This window comes from Triturus cristatus, chromosome 11, assembly GCF_964204655.1.
Source record: "Triturus cristatus chromosome 11, aTriCri1.1, whole genome shotgun sequence".
In the NCBI taxonomy this organism is placed as follows: Eukaryota; Metazoa; Chordata; class Amphibia; order Caudata; family Salamandridae; genus Triturus; species Triturus cristatus.
This window is the reverse complement of record NC_140594.1, coordinates 850,927,807-850,948,548: the sequence shown is the minus strand read 5'-3', so window position 1 is coordinate 850,948,548 and position 20,742 is coordinate 850,927,807. Positions and strand designations below refer to the sequence as shown.

The window sequence follows — 20,742 nt, the reverse complement described above, 5'->3', positions numbered from 1 at the left end:
TACCCTGTTGCTCATCATTTCAAACAGCACTACAACAACAATCTTAATTGTTTGAAAGTTTTTGTCATAGATGCAATATCAAACCTGAGGAGGGGAGCAATTTGAGAAATATTGCTTAGACAATTAGAAAGCCCATACATATTAGATCTAGATACCAAGTCCCCTAATAGTCTAAACATTGGTGAAGACCTACATAATTTCTTGTAATCGAGGGTAAAATTCAGTTTGGTACTGCAATCTGACTGCAACTTAGTATTCATGTGTAGCATGAAATGAACTGAATAGCACATTCAAAGTACACTATATATAACGTATGCTGCTAGTAAATTTTACATGGACTTTTTTAGTACTTTTAGCACTTTTTTAGAGACAATGATGGTAGAAACAGATATATTTGTTAAAATTAGAAGAAAATGAATTATAATTGTCATTGCACAATGAAACCATCATACCATGTTTGCTGTTGATTATACAATAATTGCAGGGTACTTTAAATTTTCATGAATACTAATATCCAATTAAGTAGCTAATTATTGGGCTGATGGTAAAATAATAATTTTTCCCAGTGTTAATGACAAAGCCCACCAAGGCACACTTTTGGGACCATTGGAAGGTATATATAATTAATATTGCCTAATCTTTTAGTAAGCCTATTTACATGTAATTATTTGCTATTTTGCTGTGTTTTTTATGAATTATGTGCCAATCCTATCCTTTATACCAATTAGGAGAGGCTCTTATATTGCATATTTGCACTTATATGTATAATCTCAAGTTTAGGCGGAGAGCAGCCCCTTTATATGGGGCACCCTACAACACCAGCAGCACTCTGAATCTGCTCAACTCAAATGTCTGTTTTTCTAGCATAGGATTAGCACAGTCACATCCACGCCAAACGAGAAAGGGTGAAACCCTTTTGCTATTTTCACAGCAAAGCCTTTAAGCATAGGATTAGCACAGTGCCATCCATAGAGATCTGAAAAATTGCCAAAACCTTCTTCCACTCCAGGCACAGTATTAAAGTTTTGGATTGGTATAATACCACCCAAGCCATCCTGAGTTTCGCTCTAGTTAGAGCTCATCAGAGAGGTACAACTTTGTCCAGACACAAGAGAGCACCCAGTATAAGTCAAGCCAATACATTTCAGGCTTCAAGTGCCAAATTAAATATGCAAAACCGGAAGCTAGGCACTCTGGATAGCTCCCAAGTTTAGGCTAAGAGCAGCTCCTTTATATGGAGCACCCTACAATAGCAGCAACACTCAGAATTAACTCACATCAAATGATTTTTTTTATTTCTAGCAGAGTTTAAGCATAGGATTAACCAGTGCCATCCACACCAAGTTAAAAAGGGACAAATCCTTTTGGCATTTTCACAGCAGAGTCCTTAAACATAGGATTAGCTCAGTGTCATCCATGCCTAGCTGAAAAATGACAAAATCCATTTACCACTTCATGCACAGTGTGGTCGGCGGGGGGCTTCATGGGGTTATTCCTCGGTCATGGGCTTAATAAGCAACTTTAGCCACAGGGGTCGATGTCCTTCTAAGTCCTCTTTGGTCCAGCAAAGTCCAGTTGCCTCTGGACTACTGGTCTCCAGACACACAACAAAACCAGCAGTTCCCTCCGATGGAGGCTAGTTTCAAACTTGGGCAACCAGACTTCACTCTGATGGCTTTCCCAAGTCCAGTTGACACAGTGCAACTTTCGAGTGTCTCCCAGGCTACATGTCGGCGGTCAGTGGCGATCAAGTGATTGTTGCTACTGACTTGCAGAAATGGGTTTCTTCAGCTTCTGTGGCCTTGGTGCTGTAACGGGAAGTAAGCCAATTGACCTTTATAGTACATCTCTTCTGTCTAGGGCTTGGGATGACCTTTCCATGAGCCAGGCATAGTCCTTTCTTTGCTAGCCCGAGGATAAGCAGGCGCATTTCAGCAGTTGGAGCAGCCTACCTTTGACAGGTTCAGGGAACAGCAGGGCAGTAGATCTTCAGTCCTCTCTCCAGTCCAGATGTGATCTGAGGTCTGGGTGCCATTGGTGACATATATTTATGCCTATAAAGTGCCCTCGGGGTATGTGGTGGTTATTAGTCAATGGGCTACCAGGACCTTTACCACCTGATCACCACTTCCTCCAGAATGTGGCATATAGCTATCCCAGAGTGCACTATCTGCCCACTCCCAAGATGGCAGAACCCCTCCCTTGGTGTTGGGAGCTGGGTAGCCCATCCTGGAGGTATGGCTACCTGGGAGTTACATACCCACTGAAAAAGCTGTTTGACGAGCTGTTCTCCCCTCCCTGTCCCTGACACCAACCTGTCTACGTAAACAAAAGAGCAACTCATCTCCTGTATGTCCACCATTTGCGCTTCAAAGACAGCTTCCCCTTTGAAGGTCGACTTTTGAGCTCACACCCAGTGTGGTTTCCTACCAGGGGGTGTTGACATCTCTTCCAACAACAGGCCTCCATTGTTCCTGCTCCTGGGAGTTGTTCAGACTTCTCTCTGGGAATGCAAGAGGCTGTCTTATGGCCAACATCTGCAAATGGCCAAAGGAAAACTTGGGTAACAGTGTGGTAGGTAACCTTCTAAAAGGTGCCTTTACTTAAAAGTGACATTAAATTTGACTTTGGAATCAAGTCTGGTTTAACATGACGGCTAATGGAATATCTTGCTGTACCAACTTTAGTAGTCCCATTCAGGAGTTAGCAGCACAGCTGAGCGGTCAGCGTGTAACCCTGTACTCGCCAGTGGGGCTACTAGCCTTTCCAGAGCAAAAATATATTTTCCACTTTTTAATACACACCAAAAAGAGAGATTTGGACTTGGCCATTAGTTTAAGTGGCAAACCCAAGGTAGCATTTTGAAACTGCTCTGCCGCTCTGCAGTTGCGAGCTGGGTGACATGTGTTTTACTTTGTCACCTCTAGGAGGACACAATAAGTGCTACAGCCCTGCTGGGACACTTAACTTACAGACCTGAGTAATCCTGCTACCATATACTAGGCAATTATAAGTAAATAAAGTTATGCCAATTGGATATAAACCAACCCAACATTAAAAGTTTAAGGGTCAGACCACTGCCACTGAGGTCAGATTAGTAGGCTTTGGTGCAATCTCAGAGTCAAACACCTGCAGCATCACCCCAGGGGTGATCATGCAAAAAGAGTCATTTTGTTACTATATATGTGAGGAAATACCTCCATTTATGCTTACTATCACATGAGAAAAACTATTTGGTCGAAACGTGTCGGTGATGTTGCTGTTGCGCTAAAAAAGGATAGGTGTAGCGATTCCTTGTAGATAAGATATGGGGGAACACAGTCTGTTTGCCACGTCTGCACCAGCTAGGAGGCGCAGCACCAAAAGAGACTGCATTGCTTTTCGGTGATATATATGGGTATGTGTATATATATTTAACATGCCATGATTGATTTAATATGTGAGGTCATAGCAATGCATGGCAGACACAAGTTATAGTTAGCTCAGTAAACTATAACTGGTGAATTTCAGAGTGCTTTTGGCCTTTAAACATATGTTTTTACCTATTTCAGTACCTAACTACAGCATCACTTTAACCTTTGTTTTTTTCAGTGATTATATATATGATCAAGGACCCAGGTGGTTCGAAACGCGTCATTGCAGCTATGCACAAAAAATAAACCAAAATTGCACTCACTAAGTGGAGTTTGTGCCTTTTTTTTGGTTCCGAGAGAAGCAGGGAACTGGTTGGAAAAAGGAGAACGGAGGATATATATATATATATATATATATATATATATATATATATATATATGTGTGTGTGTGTGTGTGTGTGTGTGTGTGCGTATATATATATATATTACCTACTGGCGGTCGCCAGTAGGTAGTTATAGTTAGGACCCTCTTACCATAGGAAAACCGCAACATTCTATTCTGAATAACTTTTGCGCCGGTCGACGAATCCTCGCGAAATTTTCAAAATAGGTGGGGCGCTACGCTCCGCTCCTACCCTGAAAGTCTCGGGGGGATTCGTCAAGCGGGGGCTGAGATAAAAGGGGGGTCCCAAAACGCGTTTTTCCCATGCATTTTTCCATAGGACCTTTAGACACAGCTACAGCCCGAACGGCTGAACAGAGTTCCTTGAAATTTGGCAGAGAGGTAGTCCTCAGGTCAAGGAAGTGCCTTTTGTAGGTCTGGTGTTAATCTGTTCAGTAGATTCTGAGAAAATAGCCTTTAAATCAATATATATATCTGAGCCAGCTTACGGTGCGCTTACGGTGCGCTTACCGTACGCGTACGGTGACGTGCGCGAGCGCGATTCTGATTGGCTGTTAGATCTTAGTAAACATTCGAATCGGTCGAAACCAGGAAGCTGCGGCCGCCATTTTCTCTCTCGGACTCTGAGGGGGGGATGGAAAACAAAGAGAAAAAACACTTAAAGGGACTGTTTAGACAGCTCCCAACCACCTAGGCTTGCTAAATGTGTCCCCAAAATCACCGATTACGCTTACCGTACGCGTACGGTGTAATATATTTAAAAAAAAAAAATTTATCCACACTCTCTCCACCCCGTGTGCAAATGGTGCCCGAAGAGCACCATTTGTGCACGGCATATCAACTTTAAAATAAATTTAAATGCTTATCTTTCACAACGTAGCGCATAATATGTCCTCCACGTGTGCACGGTGCGCGAAGCGCATCGAGCGTACATGGCCCATCCACGGCACTAACTGCGTAAAGTGGGCGCGCGGTGCGCGAAGCGCACCGCGTGCTCACTGTGCACGCACGGTGCGCGAAGCGCACCGTGCGCGCATGGAACGAACTGCGTTAAGTGGGCGCGCACGCCACGAATGGCGTAAAGTAACTTAGCATTTAAAAAACCATACAAATTCACTGAAAAAACCATAGGTTTCACACACGTTATAGTTAGGAATTAGCATTTAAAAAACCTTGCAAATTCACTTAAAAAACCATAGGTTTCACACAAGTTATAGTTAGCTGTACATTTCACTCGTAAAAAACCAATGAAATTCCCCCGTTATAGTTAGTGCAGGCAACTATAACTCACGCGACCGCAATCCTCTGCTGATGACATATGTGTCTTTATGAAAAAAAAATATTTGTAATATATGTATAGCTAAAATTTAATGGAAGAAGACATGGGCAAATAAGTGTCTAAATACAGTATTAGCATCAGCAGAGGATTGCGGTCGCGTGAGTTATAGTTGCCTGCACTAACTATAACGGGGGAATTTCATTGGTTTTTTACGAGTGAAATGTACAGCTAACTATAACTTGTGTGAAACCTATGGTTTTTTAAGTGAATATATATATATATATATATATATATATATATTAGTTCCTCTCTTCTAGAAGAAGGGACACAATAGCACGACCCTCTCTGTCCATACATCATTGACATTTTTTGTGCAAGTTTATATTTCCAGGCCCAGATTTACTAAAGAAACGCGCAACACAATGCAGCAAGTCAACTTGCTGCGCTGCATTACAGGGAGAGACCAAAACCGGTCCTAGGATGCTTGTTTCCAGTCCAGGAAGGACCTGGCCTGGCAGTTCGGGCTGGACTGTTCCCATTGGGCGCAGGGTCAAGACTGATTTACATATGGCCGGGTCCAAACTGGTATGGCATGGTGAGCAAAAAAACGATGGATTTAGGTTCAGATCTCTGTACTGGGGTGAATGTATGACATTGTTCTGCATTCTGTACATCAATTGGTTTTTTTTGCACCTAACTTGTAATAGACACACCGCTGTGGTAAAATGTTAATACAACAGTTGCAGTGCAGTGGTGGCTCCTCCGCTAAGGCTGAGGAGCGTCACCCCACTGTGTTGCAGCAGTGAAGGAAAGAAAAAAGTAAATGATAATAACGTGATCTTAGTATCATTTTATTTGTTCCTGCTGCAGCAGTATGGGGGCGGGGTGGGGCTGCTCTGCTCGCAGGGCAGGGTAGGAGTAGTGGGCACACTGAAGTGCGCAAGACACTTTGGCCGGCCATCTCGGGCCGGCCAAACAGTCATGCACACTTAACATGTTCTCCACCCAGACTGCATTACAGCCTGGGAGGAGAACATGTCCAGGCCCCCAGTCCTTGCCTGAGCGCCGAAATACGGCGCTCAGACCAATCACAATGCTGCATTGCAGCGTTGTGATTGACTCAGGGGAGCCTGACTGCTTCTTGTTCGGTCGACGGAGGAGAGACGACATGGGACAGAGCGGCAAGGAGGTAAGTGTATTTTTCTTTTTTTACACTGTCTTACCCCCTCGCCTCCTGCCCCAACCACCACCACGGATCCGTGCCGACCGCCACTGTTGCCGTGGCCATCAAATGATTTATCAAATCCCGCTTACTGACACTTGGAATGTCTTTGACGAATATCTGGGCTTGCTGGCTTTGTGATCACAGGGTTCTCATTTTTAATACATTTTCTGCTACTTTTTGGCCCTATTTCTGATGTTACATTATTAAATGGGTTGTAGAAGTGCACTCGAATTGAGAATGTACTTCTCAACCTTGCTTCCAGGTGCATGTCTTCTCTCCTACTTTTCTTATTTGTCATTCTCGCAGGCTATGATTGCAGTGCATCTGTTCGGCCTCCCATTTAATCTGTGTCACTTTTCCATCACTTGCTACTTGCAGTTTGAAACATTTAAATGTTCCCAGGCCTCCCTCTGCTCACGTCCACACCGCTTGCGGTGGCTCGAATTCTTCAACTATTGGCTATTTTATAAACACTTCACTCTGCCTAGCATTCACTGGCAGGTGGCACACAACTCTATAAGGACACGTTGGGGGGAGACATCCAGCTTTAATAAAAGCATAAAAGCAATAGCAGGGGCTAGGAGTCCCTTAATTGGAACGAATGGGGAGAAAATGAAATAAACAATCACACTCCACTGCAATACAGCGAGATGTGTGTAAGGTCTCCTCTCTTAGAGTTAACTTCAATCCTTTGAGGAAAGTGAATCCTTGTGGGGGCAGCCATTATATGTGTGTTTCATTATTAGTGTCCATAACAGTCACCACAGATGATTGAACACTCCCATCCACTACATCAGCCTTGAACAGTATCTAGTGCAGAGGTCTTCAAATGGTGGGGGGTCCCTAGGGGGGGCTTCAAGTGATCCCAGGTGGGAGCCAGGCTCTGGCCAAAAGAAGCATTATACTGATAATAGGGCTTTGTTTTCAGTGGAAACAAATTAACCCCTTCCATGCTTATGACGAGCCCAGCTCGTCATGAGGCACAGTGGAGCTGTGCTCATGACTTGCTGGGCTCCTCATAACGGCCGCGGCACTCCCACGTGCAATTCATTCCCCGCCTGTGCGGGAGAATCAATCAGTGGGCGGAGTCGTGCCGAGCCCAGCTCGTCATGAGTACAGCTCCACTGTGCCTCATGACGAGCTACTGTTAAAAATGGTAGTGGCAGTTGCAGTTGCAGTCGATAATCTTTCAAGTATTGCCCGGCGGTAATCGCCTCTCATACCATTCGATGATTTACCAATAAAAGAGGCAGGCGCCGGAGACTGGAAGACAGGAAACAAAGTTTTATTCTCTCCGGAGGAGAACACATCAGATCAGACCCACAGGGAATCTTCTCGAGATGCTCTGTCTACATCTCTGAGGCCTGGCCTCTTATACACAAGTTTATTGCTTTATTACACGGTTTATTGTACATGGCACATTCTTGAGATTGCTTTGATACATGAAAGAACATCCTCGGAATCCCCACTTCAAGCTTGTTCCCACACATATCTACAGTAGAAGTCCCCACCCCACCCACAGTAGGAGATGGCTATCACACAGCTGGACATTCCGCCACTTCCCGGGGGTGTGTGCGACTGGTCGGGTCTCATGGTGTGGGGGGGGGGGCCTTGATCTACTGCAATCCCTTAGATGTGAGGTGCTTCCTTTACAGTAGGGGCAATAAAACTGTGTCCGTAGGGTTAGGTGATGGCCTGGGATCAGTTCGGACGATCAGGCGTGGAGGAAGGGGTTACCGAAAGGATGTATGACCATGTAAGGGATGAAAGGAGGTGTTGGCCAGGTGCGGGATGTGGTTTCATGGCAGGGTCGCGCAGAAGGAGAGGGTTCATGGCCTATGTATGAGAGAGCGGGGGTGGTTAGGCGCGCGGGGGATGTTCGCAGCGCCAGAGGGACGCGCTGGCGATCGGTAATGAGGTCATGGTGCCTAAAATGGCCGTCGCGCGTTTTCCGCGTGTGGCGCTTGGGGAGAGACAAGATGGCGCAGATAATGTTCAGTTACGAACTAAATTTCCACACAACGCGGCACCGCGGCCCCCCGCACCGTGGGGGAATTACCCCCGCGGCGAAGGGGTTAACTGCAGTAAGTGGCTCTGTAATTGTCAATCACTAACACCTTTTGTCATTCATATCCTGGCTTGGAGATGGTGTCAAAAGGAAAGGGCTCCAAATATTCTTCAAAGCCCCCGCTCCTAAGTCTAATAATTGCAGTGTGGATACTAATGGACCTTAGTAAGGCCTGCCTGACCAGAATAGTATGTTTGGCAATTATGCATAAGATTGCATTTTTAAAATGGTAACAGAACTTAACTGCAATTCTTAAATAAATCTAGACATAGTTAAACATTGCCAGTTTAATAGAATAATTGTGAGGTAGTGCTCGAGTATTATTTTTTTTCACATGGGGGGCAGGCGGCATTACAAAATTTGAAGATCACTGATCTAATATGTATATTCAGATGCCCTGATTCAAAGTTGCAGCTACAGAACATAACGTTTTTGTGTATAGGATTTGTGTGCTTTGATTTTTGAATTTTGCTTTTGATCTGCATGCATTCATAAATGTTGAGATATTATTAAAGTAGTGTGCCTTTATAAAAACTGATAACCCTGGCAGACTTTCGTATCTGTTTTTACAGCAGCGCTAAAAATGTGTTATACTGCACCTCAACTTGATCTTACAAAGCTTTTTTGAAGTCAGTGCTTAATTTGCATAAAATTAAGTGCCAGGGCCTAGGTATTTCTCATGGGGCAACTGCAGTTGGTTCAACTTACCTGTCAGTTTAAACTTCATGTTTAAGTCCGAGTTTTATAAAAAACAATTAAAGATAAATTAAACAATTAAATGCTCCACACAGTGCCATCATGTGGTGGATTTTCATCAGCTGGTGTTTACAAATAAGTGTCCGGGCAAAGCACCAGAAAACACTGGCACAAATTAAGCACTGCTTTAAGTTGAGTCTTGACTTCTTGTCTACAGCTACCTAGCACCAGAAGGCAGCTTGAGAGGCCAGCTTTCTATCGTACATATAATACCCAGTGACCTGGTTAGTGCTGAAGACCAGCGCTCTTACTTTTGATATTGCTTGATTTTCCTCAAGACCACTAGGATTGGGGAAATGCCCAAGACCTACGAAAATAGGGATCATTTATTGCAGTCACTTACAATTTTCCTTTTTCATTTCCTCTATGACACCTCTACTGACCTCCACCGACTCAATGTATACAAGAGTTAGTCCAACCTCTTACTGCATGCTGGATAATTGTGGAGAAAGCTTGAATATTGTAACAACCTCCTTGTCAGCCCCCCAGTACTTATATCACCATGAAATGTTCCAAGGTCTCTCAAGTTGTCCAACAATAACTCCCACGTCTACTTTCTCGCTTCAAGGGAACGGGTTCTCAGTGTACAATAGGACCTTTTCAAGTCCATCTTTTTGGTATTCTAGGCACTTCATAGTCTTCCACCTAGTCTTTTTCTGTTTATACTCCTATTAAATGTTGCCTAACTACTACCAGCCTTCCACTGCTGCCATGACATTTAGGTCATTTGCCAGCCTTGCTATGTTGGACTGCAAAACTCTCCCACTGAACCTTCACACATTAACTCTTAGGTCAGCAAGACTGTCAAGACAACAATTCGATACAGAACTCACTTTTTATATGTCTGTCTGTTATCTATGGTTTATAGATTGCAATTCATGGATAGCTAACATTTGACCATCTTGGTGAGTTCATCTTTGTGAGTGTGGGTGCTTTCCCTTAGCCTTAGCTATTGCTTTTTAATCTCCTGGACATTTGTTTTTGTTCGACTGAGATGAATTGCTTCTCACTTCACTTTACAACATCACTCATGCCTTTTCATTGGTTAAGTCAAATACAAGAAGGATTTTGTGCTATTAAACCACCTTATACTTTCATTGTTATTCCTAGCCTCTGATGTACAACATTGTGTCGGGGTTCAAGCAAGAGGCTGTTACTGTGGCCACAAATCTTTTCTACCAGCGAAAAAATGGACCTCAAAATGAATATTAGCAAAATTCTAAATGAATAACTCTATCAAGTAAAAATGAATAACTATCTGTATTATTTTATTTTCAGATTCAAAAACAGGAAGAAAAGCACACGGAGATGACATTAATGAACAAGTACCAATTGTGAACAAGACAGACAACCCTACAAGGACAACCACAAAATCCACTTCAAAGCACAAGATTCCTGGAAACAACAGCAACCAGGCTTCAAATTCTTCTGTTTTCATGATTATAGTGTTAGCGTGCTTCTTCCAATATTTGGGATAGCTGTTTGCGTAGGAACAACTTTACGAAAAGTTATATTCCCAGACTTTTACTTGCAGCCTTACAAACCCAATGTCAACTACTTTGCTAAATTTTTTAAGATATGTTCGGTTACTTGCTAAAAAAAGAGTAATCTGCAATTGTTTTATAATTCCGAATTTAATGTAGATTGAGGAGTATCCCTTGATGATGTTTTTTTTACCTGATGAAGATATGAAGACGGTAAGCTAATAAATTCAGTGACTGTGGTATACAGCGTGACTTATGTGACACTGACATTACTGGATCAAGCCCACATCCTCTTGATTGCTGCCATTTGCAAGAACATATGCTGAAAGTCAGAGAAATCAAGACTTTCTTGAAGGTTAAGAAGCAAAGTGGTCCTGGCTATATCAAGACCAAGATGTAAGTCATGTGCATATAAAGGATTAAAATTGAAACCGAGGCTTGCAAATGGCTTCTAGAGATCTCTTTGCATTATGTAATGGCCAAATATTGAGTGCGTGCACTCAAGGTAGGTAAGACGTCTTTGGATATAATTTGCCCTATAAAGGCTAAGCAGAGCTACAGTGTCTCTTGTACTCACCTAAACACCTCAGTGACACTTAAAACCTGGAAAACCTGAGAAGGCTTCCCTAAGTTGTGGGAGTTAAGACAGTGTCCGGTGCTGCTTTGCACACAGCAGTTGGACCTAAAAACATAATAGAAAACTTAGCCGAGACTACAGTAAGCTACAAAACTAGAAAGTCTCCTAGAGACAGATGGACTTTTGAATTCTGGGTTTTGGGGCAGGCTTCAAGCACTGAATGTTTGACACAGCTGGAAGAAAAAATGTCCGAGCCTGACTCTAAAGAATTCCAATACTTCTATGCCAGAGAAAAGGTTTCCTTTCGGGGAATAGTGGTTCAGTTGATACTGAGTATGTATTTTTTAAGGCATAAGCAAGACTTCAAAACTAGTTGGATATTTTACTGGGTGCACAAATGGCTCATCTGCTTTTCTGCTACTGAAGTTCTGAAATGGATCCTCAAGAAATAATTTTTGGGGTTGCCTTTTTTATGCCCCAACCGAAGATCTGCACTCAGGACTCCAGAACAGGGAGTACATCACTCCCTCCATTTGTATGTTGGGGTAGAAAAGATTGCAGAGGAGTTAAAGCATGGTTATGTTTGTTGTATTTCATGCTTTCTTTAAATTAAGTAATCCACTTTAATAAAATAATTAACTTTTACCCAACAACCCAACTTCTATCAGGCAGCAACAGCAGTAGAGACCTTGTGGTTGGGGGTACAGTAACTCATTCACTTTTTTGGGGAGGAGACAGCTGGTCATAGGTTATCCCAAGAGACAACGCTGCTGTACCAAAACACAACACTAATAGATGTTTCATGGTATTTTGTGCCAAAATCATAGGAAATTCAAACGTTGCTGGGGGTGAAAAGAAGGAGAACCAGGTATGGCATATTTTATTATTGTGCAGACCAGACATAACTGTGTTGCAGACTCGCAGGTCGACCCTTAGAGGTTGAAAATGACATTCAGCTCCTACACCAACCAACAGAATTGGTGAGATCTGATTTTCAACCAGACGCTACTGCAGAGGAGTTGAGCGAGTCAAGCGAAAAAGCCAACTTACACCACTTTATAGGCATTTGTGCGATGACATAAGTATCATCGTGCACTTTTAGCATTTTTTATGTAAAATAGTTTTTTTAAGTTCTGTTATTGCATTCGCTGGGGGCACATGGACTCCGATGTGATATATCGTCAAGTGTCTTCACTTTGCATTGATTCCGATGAGATATGGCGAATCGTGTGCTGATCTTGGGGAACTAAGAGGAAAATGGAGAGTACAGCGCGCCCCTACGTAACAGCTTCCTCTACGGAGTCTTTCTTACTTTATAGACTAACAATTTGATTGAATGTGCGAGAATGGAATAAAAATTTAAACAATATTGAAATTTGTATCCATCTGAATACAGTGATGCATATAATATAATCAGGGAGTGGTGATGCCTGTAAAAGCTGGAGATAAGGAAAGTGGTTTACAAATCCTTATTCATTTGCCAAGGCAGGGATTCGGATTCCTACATTCAACTATGGTTTTGTGGACGATACGGGCATTAAACGTACTTGCTATGTGAAGAATTAAAGTACACTCATGGCGAATCTAAAAGTGATGTCTTGTCTGGTTTTATTTCTGTTTTTTAATACAATGTGCTCAAATATCTGCAGACGTTCAGAGCAGTGGATGAAACAGTGTGTAGTAGATTCTAATGTGGAAGCTATTTGGTGAGAGAGAATGCATGGTTCTGTCTATGTATCTCGGTCCCTCTAAAAGGCTTGTGGAGTTTGGCTGCAGTTCTCAATTCCATAACATTGTATTCACAATGCTATAAGATGTATCGGATATCACCTATCTAAGAGTCAATATTAGACACATTAGAATGAGACTTTTCATATACGGTTTCCAATTGGGAAGCAAAACTCTTATAGGAGACCAATAGGACAGTTGTTTGTTAACACAGTGGCGGCTGGTGACCTTTGAAAGAAGTGAGGCATAAAAAGTTGGGTATGACTTATGTAGTGAGCGAAGCGAGCAAGCTTAATGGACAAACATGGAGTGCAGGGTGGGTCCTCATACCGAGAAAAATTATTGACAAATGGTGCATTTGAATGTAAATTCATTTAGTGAGAATGCAAGGTTTATAAAGCAGTGGGAATGTATAAATTAAATTACATTTGTAGATTTATATAGCGCGGCTTATCACCTGTGAGGGTATCCAGGCGCTATCCATGGGCATGGGGAGATTAAGTGATTTGACCAGAATCACAGGATGTTGACCCGAAGCCGAGACTCAAACCCAGAACCAGAGTCAGTAGCTCTGACCACTGCACCACATCCTCTCCCGTATCATATAGTCTTGAAACATTAAACACATAAAAAATTGCCCCATCTCTTACTGCATTGATATATTCAGCAGGTACTTTAATGTGCAAATTGTACAGCGCAACAACTTCAGGCCCTTTAAAGTGTGTGCTTGCCAAGTGTCTTGCACTGCAAGCAGCATCAACTTTGGAAGCAAATGCTGTAACTAGGCTTTGGGAAGCACTCACAGCTGCTAGCTGCAATCAGTCATATAGAGATATTTGCAGACAGGTCTTTAAATGGGATCAAAAAAGTGGGGTCTCTCGTAAAGAGAACATGTAAAATAAATGTCTGGGATTCCCATAGTGTGCCACCCGACTGGTATTTTGGTTTCACTCTGAGATGTCATTGCATCCAGATATATTACACAACAACAGATATACACCTAAAACATGTGAGTACAATTGGCATTGTCAATGGTTATTAACTGCTTAAGATAATGATTAACAGCAATGATTTGTTACAAATAATTAACATTGGACATTTCTCAATTCTGAAATTGTGAGATTGTGAAATAAGTTTTATTGAGGCCTGTACAAGGAGTATTGGCCTTCAGTTACGTGTTCTTTATGTTAGCTATGAATGCCATTTTTATCTGCAGATCACATCCATCCGCATATTTTCAACCTCCTCTCTTTCCTCTTCAGCACCCTCTTTTCACTCTTCCACGAATGCACTTCCTTGCATCACCATGATTTCACAACCCACAAACATACACTGCACTCACTCACATTTAAGCACTTTATTTACTTTTGCTTTTGCCTTGTAAATATTTTGACATCTGTGTACCCCGTTCACACACATTTACACAGAATTTCATTTGCAGCTGGAATACATAAACATTGTTCTGTGTGCTTTGCAGACACGCCATTCCACTGACAGGCACTTTGCTTTGCCTTCAGACTCAGTCATTGCCAGGGCTCTCAATTTAAGTCCCTCATAAACACATGGCACAACTCAAAGTATGCACTATCCAAGTATAAGATGCATGAAAAAAATACAGAAACATAATATAATGAAATAGCTAACTCTCTTGAGGAATGCAAAATTAAGTAAAGCATGTGAAATAAGAGAGGGACTATATCACAGGCATGCATTACCTTAATGTTTTTAACATTCATTGTTCGTAAATCAATCAATATTTTGGCAAGAATGTTAAGAGCATGAAGACAGGATATAACTGTCTACTATAAGCAATATTTGAAACAACTTTGCAAGGGATCAAGGTCCAGATGTAAGACCCTTTTTTGCAGCCGCAAAGGAGAGAACCTCCTGTTTGCGCCCGCAAAAAAGGGTAATAGCATGGACAAATGCTATGTTGCGAGTCACTGACTCGTCCCATCCTAATAGCAAGTCAACATGCTATGTACTAGTGTTTTGCGAGTATGTTGGAAAATATTTTTTAAGAGCAGGCAGTGGTCCCAGAAACCACTGCCTGCCCTTAAAAAAATGAAACTGAAAAGTTTCATTTTTCTTTTTTAAATGCATCCTGTTTTCTTTCAAAGAAAACGGGCTGCATTTAAAATAAAAAAATGCTTTATTGAAAAAGCAGTCCCAGACATGGTGGTCTGCTGAGCCCAGCAGGCCACCATCCCTGGGAGGGCCTGTCATTCCCAATGGGCTCACAAATTGCGAGAGGCTCATTAATGTTCATGAGGCTCGCAATTTGCAACCCCATTGGGAATCACAAACAGTGTAAAACATACTGTTGTACATGCAAAAGAGTGCATCGCGAATTGCGAGTCGCAAATGACTCGCAATTTGCGATGCGCTATTTTGTAGGTCATACATCTGGCCACAAGAACCCTGCTTGTCTTTTGGATCAATTTTGCTGGTGAATAAATGCAGCAGCTCTACTTCTAAAGGGACCAGCAACCTGCAGCCAGGGTCTGGAGTGTCACAGTGGGGGAGGTTATCGTGACGAGGGTCTCAGCACAATATACATAATGCAAGATTAACATTCTAACATTTACCATTACGGAGGACAAGGCACCAAATCACATGCACTTTCATCCGCTCCAACTTGTGACAAATGGGAAAGTATGGGATCCATGCCTGTGAATGCCATATGTCTGGAATCAAGCAGGGATGAAGTCTGAAATGCCTGAAACTGTGACACTAATAGTGTCACTGGCCTACAGTGCATACTTCTATAGACCACAAAGGCAATCAAGGGCTTTTGAAAGGTATGAAGGTATGAATTGCGTCGTGTGTCACAGTGCAGAAAGTTGAATTACTGCCTGGCTTCCATCTCCTGCTTCAGACGAGTTGGGGCAGACAACCTGGAACATACAGCCCACACTTAAATACATCGATTTGTATAGCGATACAATCATATCTCTAAATAAATCAACCTATTGTGTGCTGCTGAATGCCAGATCTTTGATTAAACATAGCATTGAGTGTGCGCTGCTTATTGAGGAACAAGATATTAAATTGGCTTTCATAACCGAGTCTTGGGCAGATCAGGCCTCCGGACCTGATTTAGTGAAAGCAACCCCCCAGGATTCTACTGTTATACTCTGGAAAGACCTCTTAGGAGGGGGGAGGGGCTAGCAGTCATTTACCATGACTCATTGAAGCCCGTTTTTCACACTGCATCAAATGCATCGTGTAAGGCTCTTTCATTTAGCCTACGCACTTCGCATCATAGCACCTTCAAGGGGGTGCTTCTCTACCGCCCTCCAGGCCCCAGGGGTGGCTTTTTAGAGCAGTTGAGGACGCTACTCAAAGAAGGGCTATGTTTAGGCTTCTTTACGGTGCTTGTGCATTTTAATTTCCATCTTGAGGTTCAATCCGACTCAGATACTATCACACTGGAGCAAGTGATGGAGGCAAGTGAACTGAAGCAGCTGGTTGGAGCACCAACACATAGCAAAGGGCACACGCTGGATGGGATTTACTCCCAACAATCCAAATCTGGCGTACACCTCGGCACTCCCATTGGTGTGGTCCGATCATAGCGCCATTCTCTTCGAGTTGAAAGAGTCAAAGGGCCATAAACCTAGATCAGAACCCACAAGGGAGATTGGAAAAAGAGCTTGGAAAAATGTAGACTGTGATGAGTTAGAGGAGGCATTAAAGAATACCATGCGCCCTCTTCCTTTAGAAGTAGACAAAGATACCTCTGCGTACACTAAATGGATAGAAGCAGCATGTAATAAACTTGCCCCGGTTAAAAAGTGGACCCCTAAATTGGCTCAACCGTCAGTCCCTTGGTTCTCGGATGAATTACAAAAACCAAAAACAGACCTGCAAGCATTTACAAAGGGTATGGAGGAGAGGCTATAAAAGCTTGGATAAAGAAAGCTATAAGAAAAGTCTTAGAAAGTATAAGGAAATACTGTTGCAAACCAAAAAAAGCTCTTTGCAGAACAAATCTCCCATGCCAAATCTAATCCCAAAGAACTCTTCAAAACCATTACTAAACTAGCAGCCACAGCGGCCCCCAAGAACCAAAGTAGCCCAGAACTCTGCAAATAATTGGCCAATTTCTTCCAACAAAAAGTGGAATCCATCTTTTCCTCATTTAACCTAGGCCACAGGGGGCTACGGGTGAGGCCACAAACTATGGAACCAAACACACCAGTTTTAGACATATTCTCACTGCTAGAGACACCAGATGCGATCAAACTTCTGAGTTCTATTCGATCCGGATGTCCGATGGATCCATGTCCGGCATCGGTATTGAAACAAATCCCAGAAGTAATAGGGTCGGCCCTCACACCATTGTTTAACGGCATACTTACAACAGGCAAATTCCCCAGCAACTGGAAGAAGGCCTCTTTTCTTCCCCCATTAAAAAAACACAACCCTTGACCCCAAAGATCTAAACAATTATAGGCCAAATTCTTTTTCTTTCTTTTTTTTTTTTTTTTTTTTTTTTTGAAACCGTTTATTACAAAGTTCAAAGAATATACAAAGATGGGCCTACAACCTTCAGGCCGGCCGCTAGCAAACAAGAGGAGCATAAGATACACACAGTAGAACGCAGGCAGCGGCAAAGGGAAACAAACAGGAGTTAGCCGCGTTGATGGCCACACCATACGGACCCCACATGACGGTTTCTTTTAAACATAAATAACAACAAACAAAATCCAACCACAAGGCAACCCACGATCGAAAACAGCAGCATGTGCTCCCCTAGAAGGGGGACCCTACCAAACCATAGGAGTATCAAGGGGGGGGAGAAGGTCAGAACAGGGACTGGGTGGACTCAGTGCCCGGTACCGGAGAGCTAAACCGGCTAAGGGGACGGGGCAGGCGATGGATCGGGCAATAACGGCGGGGCGCAGATTCCACCACAGTAGGCGTTCCAGGGGCCCCACACTTTCACCCATGTCCCAGGCTTACCTCTCGCTACATACACCACCTTTTCCCGAAACATGCACCAGTCCATATTTTCCTTCCAGGCCGAAACAGTCGGGGGCCTCTGGGAACCCCACAGTTGAGCAATATCGCGCTTGGCCACCATATATCCCAGAGTCACCCACCACGTCTGTGGCGCCGAATAGTCGGTTGGTTCCCACATGTTCAACAGGCATCTCCTCGCTTCGGGCAGCAGCGGCACACGCGTAACCACCCGCAGGACCTCATGCACACCACGCCAGAATCGCTCCACCTCTGGGCATTCCCACAAAATATGAAGAAAGGTCCCCAAAGAACCACACCCACGCTTACACAACCCGTCCACAGCATAGCCCATAAGCAATAGCCTTGGCCCCGTTATGTAGACCCTATGGAGTATCTTGAGCTGGACGAAGCGAAGGCGGGCCGGTATGGCCACCTCTTTCGGGGAGGCCACCGCAGAGACCCAGTCCTCGTCGTCCAGCTCCAATCCATCGGCAAACCAAGCCTCGCGAAGATCAAGCAGCAATCCCACGCGGTCATTGATCAGTTTTTTATAGATTAACGAGATCGTGCTTTCCGGAACATGTCCATCCAGCACTCTATCTTCCAGAGGGGAGTACTCCGGGATGGAGGCAACGTCCGGGAAGGCGGAGCATAGTGCATGACGGATCTGCATATACCGAAAGTACTCCCTGTCTTGCAACTGGAATTCCGTCTGCAGCATCCCGAACGTTTTGAATCCCCCCTCGTCCAGAGATCCCCCACCCTGCTAATGCCTATCATGTCCCACTTCTCGAAGCCCTTCGAGGTCCACAGGGAGCCCAACTGCTCAGATGCGTACAGTGGTGACGCCCGGGTCAAACGATCCTTCCACCCCATCGCTACATTAGCCGCGTGCCACACTCGTACCATGACACGCGTGGGGCCCGTAAGACGTGCGTCGAGCGAGCTGGAGTAGAGCGCTCGATTATAGTCACCACCCGGCAGTAGCATCTTATCCATTTCAAAGGCCGGGTTTAGGGCGGGCCCGTATAGGCCGTGATTAATCGCAGCCAGCTGGGAGGCCCAATAATACCGTTTAATATCCGGGAGGGCAATCCCCCCGTCATACCACGGGAGCGTCAGCTTCGCCAGGGTGATACGCGGTCTCCCGTCCCAGAACAGGCAGCGTTGCAAGCTCTCCACCTCGCGGAAGTAGCGCGCCGGGACGAGGTCCATTGTATTCTGCAGAGCGTACAGGAAACGCGGCAGCGACATCATCTTAAACAATGCCGCCCGGCCGAGCGGCGAGAGCGGCAAGCGCCGCCAACGCACGACATCCTCCTTCAGGCGCTGGAGGGGGGGCAGCAGGTTTCGATCATACCGGGCCTCCGCGTCTAGGGTGATGAAGATACCCAGGTACCTAAATCCCTGCGGGGCGATCTGGATAGGACAGCCCCGCGGAAGGATAGGAGCCTCTCCAGAGAGAACATACACGCACGATTTAGCCCAGTTGATGACAAGGCCGGAGTTACGACCAAATGAGTGCAATACATCAATCAGTACTATCAGTGATTTACGTGGGGAAGCCAGGTACAGGAGAATATCGTCAGCATATAGAGACACGCGGTCCTCATACTCGGGGGTCCAGCGGAGACCACGAATAGAAGGTTCCCACCGCAGCCACTCCGCCAGGGGCTCCAAGGCAAGCGCAAAAAGAAGCGGCGATAACGGGCAGCCCTGCCGCGTGCCCCAGCCCAACTCAAACGGAGCCGACACTCTACCGTTCACAACCACCTGCGCCAGTGGGCCAGAGTACAACAATTTAACCCAGCTGATAAACCCTGGGCCAAACCCAAATTTCGCGAGCGTCGCCCAAATATATGGCCATTCAAGTGTGTCAAACGCCATAGTGGCGTCCAAGGATGCCAAGATGGCCGGCTCCCGCATGAACGGGACACGTGCGAGCACCCCATGCAAACGCCGCAGGTTAAGCGCTGTGTTACGATGGGGAATAAAGCCGGACTGGTCCTGGTGGACCAAGTCACACACCACGCCGACCAGCCGATTGGCCAGAACCTTGGCGAGAATTTTGGGCTCCGCATTCAATAACGAAATAGGTCGATAGGATGTGACCCGGTCCCGTGGCCTCCCCTCCTTGTGGATAACCACGATGGTAGCCAGACGCTGGTCTAGCGGGAGGGAACCCACCGAGTGGGCCGCAAGGAACATAGCACGGAGATGCGGCGCCAGCGTATCCGGTCGCAGCTTATACAACTCGATGGGAAGACCATTAGGACCCATGGCCTTGCCGGAAGCGACCGAGCGTATGGCGAGGGCAATTTCTTCGGAGGTTGGAGCGGCGTCCAACAACACTCTGTCCTCCTCAGAAAGGGAAGGCAGCGCGATATCTCTGAGCAGGGCATGGGAATCCTCTTCAGAGCGGGAAGACACTGGGGAATATACCCCACGGAAATAGTCCGCGAAGCAGGAGACAATTTCCTCCGGTTCAGTGACACACACACCATTCATTTTCTCAATCAACGGGACAACACGACTCGCTCTCTCTTTTTTATCCAGCCACGCAATCAATTTACCAGCCTTATCACCCACATCATACAGTCTCCCTTGTTGCTCTCTACTGAGGCCCCTGGCCGCCTCCGTGACGAGGGCCTTATAGGCCGCTTGCTTGAGTTGGAGAACATGTAATTTATCCTCCGTCACCCCACGTTCTAGATCCCCCTCCAACTCGGTTATCTCAGCTTCAACACGGGTCACCTCCTCCCGCTCGCGCCTCCGGGAGTGGGAAATAAGGGACAGGGCTTCTCCTCGGAGTACTGTCTTGAACGCCTCCCACAGTGAGACCGCCGAAGACACAGACCCCACATTCTCGTCAAAATAGCGCTTAAGGGATTTAATCAGCTC

The 20,742-nt window shown here is 44.8% G+C and overlaps 1 protein-coding gene across 4 annotated transcripts in view; it reads left to right on the top strand.

Annotated features, from left to right (window-relative positions):
• LOC146785528 (glypican-5-like) overlaps window positions 1–12,735 on the top strand; it is a 1,360,250-nt gene extending 1,347,515 nt beyond the window's left edge. For 3 of the 4 annotated variants that reach the window (XM_085634654.1, XM_085634653.1, XM_085634656.1), the window contains one exon: window positions 10,363–12,735. In XM_085634654.1, coding sequence (XP_085490780.1) covers window positions 10,363–10,562 — 200 coding nt within the window. In that variant the 3' untranslated portion in view covers window positions 10,563–12,735. The remainder of the gene's footprint in view (window positions 1–10,362) is intronic. The other variant, XM_085634655.1, reaches the window with a different exon arrangement.
• The last annotated feature ends 8,007 nt before the right edge of the window (window positions 12,736–20,742 follow it).